The sequence below is a fragment of the Dermacentor albipictus genome, chromosome 1 (genome assembly GCF_038994185.2).
Source record: "Dermacentor albipictus isolate Rhodes 1998 colony chromosome 1, USDA_Dalb.pri_finalv2, whole genome shotgun sequence".
NCBI lineage: Eukaryota > Metazoa > Arthropoda > Arachnida > Ixodida > Ixodidae > Dermacentor > Dermacentor albipictus.
The window spans coordinates 73,680,366-73,691,213 of record NC_091821.1 but is presented as its reverse complement, the minus strand read 5'-3'; the positions used below and the strand labels follow the sequence as shown (position 1 = coordinate 73,691,213).

The following is a 10,848-nucleotide window of genomic DNA, read 5'->3' as shown; positions in this document are numbered from 1 at the left end:
GGAGCGCACTGAATTTTTCACGAGAACGTAGCCATGTGCACGGCTCGTGTTGCAACCCATATAGAGTGCCGTAATACATAATGCGAATCATTGCGCAAATCGTTGCAGTCCGAGACGTGCTTTACGCTAACTGGACACAGCACTTGAAACTCTGTCAGCTGGAACCACACGCCGAGTCTGTCGTGCGTGAGAACGCGTCGCGGCGGCCATGGTGTAGCTGTGGCAGCTAATATCCGCTCCACCTATGCGCGAGCAGGGCAACCCGTCTCTGAGTGTAATTTGTGCACGTAGTTTTCAAAAAGCACTCATGTTCAATAGTGGCTTCAAACAAAAATGCTTTCCTCATTTGCTTTTATTAATTTGAACTGTAGTAGCTGTGCTATTACAGCAAAACCCGGGTATAAGAAACAGGCGACTCAACAATATTCAATTTGAGAGTCTGAGTGAAGGGGAGAACCTGCCTAGAACAGATGAAGTGCAAATGACACAGAGCAACAAATCTGCACTGAAAACAAAGAGAGATGACAGCCACTCCATTAGACCTGTTTCAACAATGACACATTCTATGCTCTCATCCATAATATTTCCAGTACACTTCACATCATAACAGTCACAGTGCAGTAAAGGGGGCAAGATAAAAATATTAAATTATATTTAAAAGGTAACGCAACCAAAATGGTTACATGATCACTGCAAGCCAACTATGAGCGTCACGACAGCTGCGAAATAAATAGTCACAGAGGAGCAATTAACACTTTGAATCTACAAAAATACACTAGCAAAGAACCGATTTTTCATGCATTCCTTAGGTGGACCAACCATCTGCCATGTCACAATTTGGCTGACTGTTCCCTACGGCTAGCACACTCTTATATACAAATATCATGCTCAAGGGGTCCGTAAAACAAATGATTATGTGCTCGACTTAGTGTGCTAAGTTACCAGTGTAAGAATACAAACATGGTTCCTGCACAACTATGCTTCCTGGTTAGTTCTCTACAGTTTTCTTAAATCGCTTAAATCCAACACCACAAGGCTGTCTGAATATGCAAGTTTTCAGCGTTGCACATTTCACAAACATCATGCAGATTAGTGCAGTATAGATGACAGAGAATGTCTCACCTATTGCAAGCAAATACTTTACGATCTTTTGAAATTGAACTTATTGAACACACTTGTCCGTATCCAGGCTTGTCAAAAATCAACAAGGCACTTGTGGTGTACTTTTAGCAAGTGAAGAAGTACCATTGCTTTTACAAAAATTAAACAGTGAGAAGTCAAATTCAGGCAACCCAATTTATAACTAAAGCGAAGTAGAAAATGACTGGCTGATTATGTGCTCGGTATAACACTGAAATGCATGATTTTGCCGAGACACTGTGTTTCCAGCCAGAGGTAGACATCACCCACCAGAGTATTGATAAATCAACAAGTGACTTATGCTCAACTGCATGTGTGACAGTGTTATGACCTTTATTGACAAGAAAATGCACAATTCTCCAAGCGCCGTTCCAAGAAGGGATTGACACTTTTTGGACAAGACTAACATAGAAAAAACTAAAATGTCATGCCTTAAGTAACAAAGCAGTAAAAATTGAAACAGCACTAGATGTGGCTACTGCAGCTGATCAAAAAAATAATAGAAAAATAAAGAAAATGGAAAGGCTGAAAACAGCCAGTAAGCATACTACAGTGCAAAACAATGCAAGCTTAGACAGCAACATGCATACTTAGTCAAGGGCCCCCATCGTGTAACCACTGCTGGTCTTAAAACAATGTCTGATAAATGGACAGCTTGTTTACCCGCAAAATACAAGTCTGCACATAAACTGGCCAATATGCCTGGTTCACTGCCAGGTTAACGCCAGCCTTGCCACACACCTCCGATGGAATTGATCAAAAACACAGAGGAGGTGGTTGGTCCATCCGAAGCTGCCAACTCAACCAGCACTAAAGCAAACATCTACATATGTACATATCTATGCCAACATGCACACTGAAGGGGCCGGCAGACAAGAGAAATCACAGGTGTATATATACAGGGCTTCAGCGGCGCATCATGGAGTTGAGAGTCTGGGGAGGCAAGCTGCCACTCAGGTAGCTATAGGTGTACATGGGGTTCTGGGTGGGCTCCTGGTACTGAGGCTGCACCATCTGCATGGGGGCTGGCTGCTGCAAGTAGGGCCCCGCAGGCGTCCCCTGCCGGTAGCCGTTGAGCGCTCCCTGGTAGCCTGAGAGCAGGGGTGCGCGCTGGTAACGTGGCGCGTACTTGGTTGAGCCGGCTGGTGGGGCCGCTGGAGGGGACCCATAGGGTTGGCCGTGAGATAGGGCCCGCGATGCGGCCGGCGCAGCAGGGGGAGTCATGGCGCAGGCTGCGGCAGCTGCGGCGGCGGCGGCTGCACTCTGCCCCGGAGAGCCCGGCGCTATGTCCATTATGCCGTTGGTCAGCTGCTGCAGCTTGGCGAGGCTGCACGAGGCGTTGGAGGCCGGCCCGTAGGCATAGCCGTGTGAGAAACCTCGCTGTGGGGGACCCGAAGCAGCCATCATGCCGCCCACGGGCACACCCATCACATAAGAGGGGGCACCACCCCCGGGTCCAGAGATGCTCATGTAGTTGGAGGCCGGTGGCATAAGCACCATGCCCTGCATCATGCCTGGCACCCCAGCTGAGGCCTGTGCCTGGGCCTGTGCCACGGCTGCCTGAGCCGCCACAAAGGCCCCCTGCGAAAGGGGCGCACTTGTCACCGGCCGGCAGTAGCTCTGCTGCGGTGTCTGCCGATGAGGCTGCGGCTGCTGCCGGTGGTGCGCCTGCGGGGGCCTTGTGTGAGTGCAGTCGGGAAAAGGGCTGCCCAAATGCTCGAGAGGCCCCTGAGGTTCCCCAGCCGCCAGGGATGAGGCAGGAGAATCCAGGCGCCGCTGGCCCATCTCCCGCAACTGACTGACGTCACACAGTGGACTGGCTTCACGCAAGGGATTCATGTCGCGCAGCTGGTTCATGTCGCGAAGCTGGTTCACTTCGTGCCTGTTTGCCTCACGCAACTGGCTTATCTCGCGCAGCTGGCTGGCTTCACGCAACTGGTTGACTTCGCGCAGCTGATTGACTTCGCGTAGCTGGTTAATGTCACGCAGCTGGTTGACCTCGCGCATCTGGGCAACTTCACGCATTTGGCTGACTTCGCGCATTTGGTTCACATCGCGGATCTGATTGATCTGGTTCACTTCGCGCATTTGGCTCACTTCTCGCATCTGGTTTGCCTCGCGCATTTGGTTCACTTCGCGCATCTGGTTCACTTCACGCATCTGGCTCATCTCGCGCATCTGGTTCACTTCGCGCATCTGGCTCACCTCGCGCATCTGGTTGACCTCGCGCATCTGGTTCATTTCGCGTAGCTGATTAATATCACACAACTGATTATTAATGTCACGCAAGTGGTTCACATCGCGTAACTGGCTAACATCTCGCAGCTGATTGATGCGAGATGTTGCTTCTCGCAGATGGTTGACATCTCTCAGCTGGCTGACTTCCCTCAGCTGATTAGGTTCTCTCAGTGCATTCATATCACGCAGCTGGTTCACTTCACGAAGCTGGCCAGCTTCTCGCAATTGTTCCATATCCATTGGAGTGTAACCACCACTAGACATAACACTGCTACTAGAGGAATCTGGAGTGTATACACCAAGACAACTCAGATCTGGTTTTGATGGGGCCGCTAGCCGGCCTGGCCGCATCATCTCCATGCGCGCCGTTTCCATGGGGTCCCCTCGGGGGCCCCTTGTCACCTCCCGCGGCTCCTGGTAGCGATGGGGCTCCACGGGTGGGGTGGCCTTGAGGCTGCTGGCGTCCATGGAGAGGTCATGAGGGGAACAGCCCATCATGCTGGCTGGGCTGTGGCCCAGCATGGAGTCGTAACTGCCTGCATGAGTACCTTCGTCCACACCACAGCTTGACTGATTTGAAAGGCAGGCCTGTTGAGATGGTGGATTAGATCCAGGAGTCTGGGGAGTGATTGGTGTTGGAGGCATTTGCACTTGTGGTGATGGGTTGTCAACCACAATGTCTTGACTCTCTTGGCTGCTTGTGCTTACTACAGAAGCATTATTTGCTATTGCATCACTTGGGAGCAATGTTACTGGAGGCTGAGGCTCCAAAGAGTCTACGAGATCGTTCTCAACACACTCTGGCACACTTGGCACATCTTGATGACTGCCACTTTCTTTTGGGCTCTGTTCAAAGCGGCAGGTTTCAATGACAGCCTCTTGCTGCTCCTTGGGTGTTTGCAATTCCCTATCGTTTTGCTCTTCTGGCTGCACCTCTGGCAGCGACGCAACTAGTACATCTGGACTGTCTTGGGATTTTTCCGCTACTGTTGGCTCTTCTTGTTCTTCACATATGAGCTGCACAGGACTTTCAGCACTCTGAGCTTCTGGAGAGGCCGCCTTATCAACAGCTGCTGCACTGCTATTATCATGCTTAGCTTCTTCAGCGACTGCAGCTTCCTCGTTGCATGCCGTTTCCTCTGGCTTCACACTGCAACTAACGATGTCGCTCTCTCCAGGTGCATCATTTTCAGAGGGCTGCTCCACGGCATCTTCCCTTTCTTGGTTACCTTCACTACTGGCCTCTGCGCTGGTAACGGCTGCAGATGGGTCGGTGCCCTGCTCTTTCACAGGAAGATCACTTGGTGATGATGGCTTAGAGAGAGCGTCTTTTGGAGAACATACATGCTTATCTTCTTCAGTCATGACTGGTATGTGCGTGTTCTCAGCTGAGTCATCAACTATGCTGTTCAAGTCATTGTTCTCTGAATTCACAGCATCTTCTGCCTTAGGAGATTCCACTGTAATGTACTGTTTCTGGGGGAGAAAAAAAAGCAAAATTTCAGATGCAAGGCAATGACCAAGAATCAAGGTTTGTCAATGCAATGAAAATGCCCATTCAGGCATGCCTGCCTGTTCTGCATATTGTCTATGTTTCACCTTTCCACGTAACTTCTGTTGGATGATTTAGGCAGGCACAACAAAAGATGATGTATTACATCTTAAGTTAACCTGTGTTGCAGAGAAAGTATATTCTAATTTTCCTTTGCAAGATATACTAAAAACTAATTTTTCACTTAACGTGACTCAAAAGAAGAGAAAACGCTAATGCAAGTTCAAATTGCACTAAAAACAACCAACAGTACTTACTGACACCAAGCAGCTGGATACTATCACAAGTGACAATACAAAATTCCGACATCTTCGGTCCAAATCTAAAGTATAAAGGACAGTACTCTCGGCAGACTGTGCAGGCAAAATGGGCAACCATTAACTACGATCATGAAACCATGTATACACATAGTTTGAGAAATCTCGAAAACACTTCCACATTCTTTACAAACATCAGATGTGTCTGTTGAAAAGTAATTTTAGTGCATTTCTTGTAGCATCAGCATTGCCTAAAACAATGATCAGTCGAACTGACTAAAAAAATTTTGTTTTATCCAATGATTTTTACTGTATCCAGTAATGCAGAGAATCCAACAGTTTCGAGCAGTGCAACCTTGATGCGGCCACTTCCATCGCAGCGTTGGAGACAGTAGTCTTTGTTGCCGTGTGCCTCTCTGCAAAGCATGCGCCGCCCCAGCTGCTCGTCCCACCCAACCATATTCTAGTACAATCTAGCTATACAGCGAGTTGACGTCGCCATCTTGTTCATCCTTCGAGACAGCCTTTTCTGTTGGATTACACTCAGAAGATCGCAACTCCGCTCAAATTGAGCAAAATACTGAAGAAGCCGTTTTCGAACATCCAAGACAAAGATTGCGTACTGTGACAGTGTATTGGCACGGTGCCAAGCTAGAACCATAAAATTGCTCTTGTTGCACTCTTCGATATCTGTAGAATCCTGTGACATTTCATCCAGCAAGATGTGTGCAGCCAGTTTATTAAAAATGTGATCAAATTATGTTTTCATGAACAATTAATTTAAACATTAATGGCATGGTGAACATAAAAACTGAGTTCATAATTGATATGAGCACATGAAAATACATAATCACTGAAGTTTTGATCAAAACACTTTATGTCTTAAAACCTCTTCCCCCCTTAACCACTTCATCCCATTCAAGCTGTTTTACGTTGGAGCAACTTTGTGCATTAGAAGATGAAAGTAACAAAAGATTTTTGTTATGTCAGCTGGCTGCTGCAGTAAAGCTATTGTTACATGTGGCAGGCTGAGATACTGTATTTATATGATCAAACCCCGCAAGCTCTCATTTGCATGCACTGTATACGTTACAATCAAGGTAGCCCAAGGATATCTTTCCTTGTGTTGTGTAACATTTTTTGAACCACACCTAAGGTATCCATGAATATTGCAATTCAACTGTTTTTTTTTTCAACAACCGTTTGAACAGCCGCATGCTTAAGCTGCAAGTTGCTTGTGTGCTTGCTGGACCTTTTTGTGATTAAATCTATTGGCTCCATTGTTACGCACGCAAAAGCTCCTATACATTTAACCTAGTCCACAATAAAATTTTGCACATTTATATTCACGCTCAAGAAAGTTGGATTGTGAGAAACCACACAGTGCAAGCACAATCCATGAGCCATATCATAAGCGAGTTGGTTTAACGTAATTGAAGAAAAGAGCACTACAATGACGCGGACTAAAAGAAGAACATGTTTGACGGACAGTGCCTGCCTGTCGTACGTTTTCTTCTTTTAGTCCGCGTCTTCGTAGCACTCTTTCCTTCACATTCATAATTGCACTCAAGATGTCAAGGATGGGTTTACTGGAATTGTTGATACAGGGAACCTACCATATTTTTATGTGCATAACCGGCACCAAAAATTTAAGCAAGTTGGGGTGCGGATTATATGTCAATTTTGCCTCTGGCTTTGGAATTTTGCCCCTGGAAAACTCGATCATGATAAGCTGCGCTCAACAGCCAGCACAGTGCAGCAGCATCACTGAAGAGGGAGGGGGGGGGGGGGGGGGCAGTCACAGAGCCTTTGGCCGAAGGTACAATAGGGATGAGCCATGCATCTGTGAATGGAGACTGTTTTTGCGAAGATTTGAGTGTTGTAAGCAGTTATTTGCGTGGCTTATCCGAATAATTCCTTTTTCTTTCTGGGGCTGTTGTAACTTGGGGTGCAGGTCACATATGTAAAAAAAGTACAGTATGTAATTTTTGAAAAAATTTGAGTGTTGTAAGCAGTTATTTTCGCGGCTTATCCAAGCAATTCCTTTTTCTTTCCGAGGCTGTTGTTAATTTGGGGTGCGGGTCACATATGTGGAAAAATGCAGTATATAATTAGTGCCAAGCTTTAAAGAAATATGTGCAACTTCTCGGATAAATAAAGAATGTACCAGGAATGTTTTTGTTCACAAATTTGGTTTTTAACCAGAAAGGGTCAGTGAAAGAAAATTTACCGGACAGCTAAGATGGTAATGGGAGCAGCTGAAAGCCTACATGGGCTCAATGCAAGGAGCCTCGAAAGATGAGGGTCACACATCTGCCTGCTGCCCAAGCAATCTACTTTATTTTCTTATTTGCATCCATTTTGCCTGTCGCTGTGATGAATGCTAGAAGCAGGGAGGAATAGTTGTAGTTGTAAATGGTGAAAAAAAGGCTGGACAATCAAAAAAGTAGGGTGTGTGCAGGTGTCGGGGCCGCCCTAGCCCAAGTCCTTTCAGTCTTTACGCTGTGGACATTGTGGTAGATTTACTTTGCCAAGTATACCGATGCTAACACGGAGTTTATCTACCTTGTCATTTTTTTCTGTATGCATTTGTTGGACCTCTTTAAAAAAAGAGTTCCACTCTATTTGTGCTCAGACATCAACTTCACTCTCTTGATTCCCCCATAGACAAAGCACTGTATAGTCTGTATCCTTACTTTAGACTGCTTTTTGAAAACTTTTGTTACTCCCTGTAGTGGATGCAACAAAAGTATTGAAGAGCATGATTCGCAGTCAACAGCCTGTTTAAGGACGAACAAAATTAGTGAAGCAGACACACACAAAGAGAAAGTGGTGAACTTGACATTGAAAATTATCCACCAAAGAAGGTGGAAGTCCAAGTATATATATACACACTCAAACCTTGTTATAACAAAGTAAATGAAATTCCCCTTGAAATCCCTGTAGAGACCCATGCATTTAAAACATCAATTTAACGAAGTGATAATGTCCCACCCAGTAGATCTAACGAACTAGAGTCATCTCTGAAACAAAAAAAAAAATACCCAACTGTTGCACCTGAAATACATGGCTTTATGCGGGGTTGGGCTCTCATTCGCCGCGGCTGTTGAAAACTCATGCGTCCTCATGTCAAATACAAATACAAATACAAATTTAATCGCATGCATGGCTGTGTAGTAGCTTTGCGGGCCGCAATGCCATCTTCCTATTTTCATGTTTACAATCGCGCACCTCATTGGACACATACTGCAGTATATGACAATTATGGATATAGCATAATTATGGATAATTATGGATATATTTTCCACTGCCACTTCCAACTTTGTTATAACAAGGTTCGAGTATTATACCGTATTTACTCGCATAATGATCGCACCCCGGAATATTGTTGTCAAAATCCGATTTTTAAAAATTTCTCCTGTAATGATCACACCCCGAACATGCCACGGTGATATGTTATGTGCCAAGTCTAGCTAATAATGATCGCGCTTACCATCTCTCAAATGCTACTCGAACGACTCTTCAAGACAAACCAAGCGGTCTCCACGCACCAAACATTCTTAAAGGGACACTAAATGTTACTATGAAGTCAAGTTAAAGTGATAAAGCAATGCTCTAGAACGTCTAAGGCATCAATATAAACGCGAACAGAGCTTTAGTAACCGAGAAATTGAGGTAAATGCATGACACGATTTGAGATCTCCAACAACATTCCGGTACTAGCCCGACGACGAAGGCACTCCTCATCATAATTTGTCACTAGTACTGAACTACTTGTATTAAAAAGATCATTTCCTTAGGTTATAAAACGGAAGAAAATGCTAGTTATCTACTTCTATTTGATTCTAACAAGAAATAACATTTTGACGTTACCCTTCAGTAATATGGTTAGTCGAAAGGTTACGTTTTAACGCGACAGCGTTAAGGAGCTCGTGTCGCAGAAAAGCCGGTGGCGTCGGCATCAGTGGCATTAACCGTGAGCGATAAATCCCAGAAGGCACTTCATAAATAAAAAACATCTTCCAAGATGGGCTGGTGGGAATCGAACCAGGGTCTCCGGAGTGTGAGACGGAGACGCTACCACTCAGCCACGAGTTCGTTCCTTCAAAACGGGACAAAATCGCCTCTAGTGAATGTGGTGTTGCCTTAGAAACGTGCCGTAGAAAGTTATACTGCGGTGCATATCGGTAATTGTGACGATGTAACTTACAGAAGTCGCAGTTTCACGAGTAGCGAAGTACGTTTCCGCTAAATTTCTTCTGCGCTCTGCGCACACGCAGAGCCATCTTGCGGCAAACACAGAAGACCCCCTCCTTGCAATGTACGGCGCTGCCCCGACACGTGGCATGCCACTCGCCCCATAACTGCGTCCACCTTCATGGCGTGTCGGGGCCCGGCTATCTCTGCCGATCGTGACGTTTGGCTGGCGTAGCGCGTTTGGGTAGGCGGTGCGAACGGGATGCGATAACGCTATCGCGTTCCACTCTTGAAGGCGAAGCTTAAGCGTCCACCAATTTTTCGCTCGACTCTGCACGCTCGACTCTGTGCCGCACGCACTTTGGAGTTTCAGCTGTTTCGTTATCGCGTTGTGCTGCGCTGGTTCTGCTGGCTCGCGAAGCTTGCATTTTGAACAAGCAGCAAGAATGCCACGTCCATGTGATGTCATGGGATGCGCGAATTCCGCGGAACACGGCCAAGGGCAGTTGTAGCGGCGAATCCAACATTACTTATCACTGTGTGCCAACGAATGAACCTCTCCATTTGAAGTGGTTAAATGCCGTACCTCTGCCACAGGGCGTTGGCAAAGAGCCGAAAAATCGTATCCTGTGCTCGCTGCACTTTCGTCCAGAGGATTACGAGTTCAACGCTGACTTACTGAAGTCGTGTGGAGTGCTTTTCAAAGCAATGCTTTCCCGTAGAGCTGTTCCCTCGGTCTTGCGTGCATTCTCCGAAGTGCAAGAACAACTGCAGGTCGAAGATGGGGCAGTGAGTGTGGCACTTGGTTTTCACGAAGCAAAAGCTACAAATGTGCGAATGTGTATAGCCATGACATACAGTTGCCGTCGTAGTAGTACGCAACGACGCCGGCAGCGCGAGCCCTCAGCAGCAGGTCATGTTCATCAGTGCTTAAATCGCTGAAGTCAAGCCCAGCATTGCGAGCCAATGTGTCGTTGTCAGGGTCATCCATTGGAACGAGCGTCAAAGTTGGCGTCGTAAAATAAAGAACCAGCTTATCGTCATGCGCTTTCCCTTCCGCTAGCCACCATAGTTCCGCTTACAGTGTACTAGAATAGGGGCAGTGTGCTCACTGCCGCATCTTTGCACCATGTCGCCGTGGCGCACTCAGCGTCGACTGCTCTGGCGCCCGCCAGAGGCACTGCCGCCTGTTTCTACTGAAAACTTCCCCTCGCTTCGAGTGAAGTGTGTTCTGTTGAATCGACGTGCTGTTGACAGCAAGTCCCGCCGGCGTTTTCAGCAGTATCCTCTGTGCTTGCTCTGTGCTTGACGCTTCACTCAATGTGCACTGCGAGTGAGTGAGAATGGCAAGCCGCCGTCGAAATTACTACTTTGCACCCGGGTGCAGAACTGGCTAGAGTTGCGTGAAAGATGCACCAAAGGCGTCTTTTTTCAGCGTTCCATGTGATGAAGAAAGGCAAAAGG

General features: G+C 46.7%; 1 protein-coding gene across 6 annotated transcripts in view; it reads right to left on the bottom strand.

Moving 5' to 3' along the window:
• Positions 1 to 315: 315 nt before the first annotated feature.
• Positions 316 to 10,848, bottom strand: part of LOC135903954 (histone acetyltransferase KAT6B-like) — a 144,105-nt gene continuing 133,572 nt past the window's right edge. For all 6 annotated transcript variants that reach the window (XM_065434459.2, XM_065434464.2, XM_065434460.1 and 3 more), the window contains one exon: positions 316 to 4,854. In XM_065434459.2, the coding sequence (XP_065290531.1) occupies positions 2,047 to 4,854 (2,808 nt within the window). In that variant the 3' untranslated portion in view covers positions 316 to 2,046. The remainder of the gene's footprint in view (positions 4,855 to 10,848) is intronic.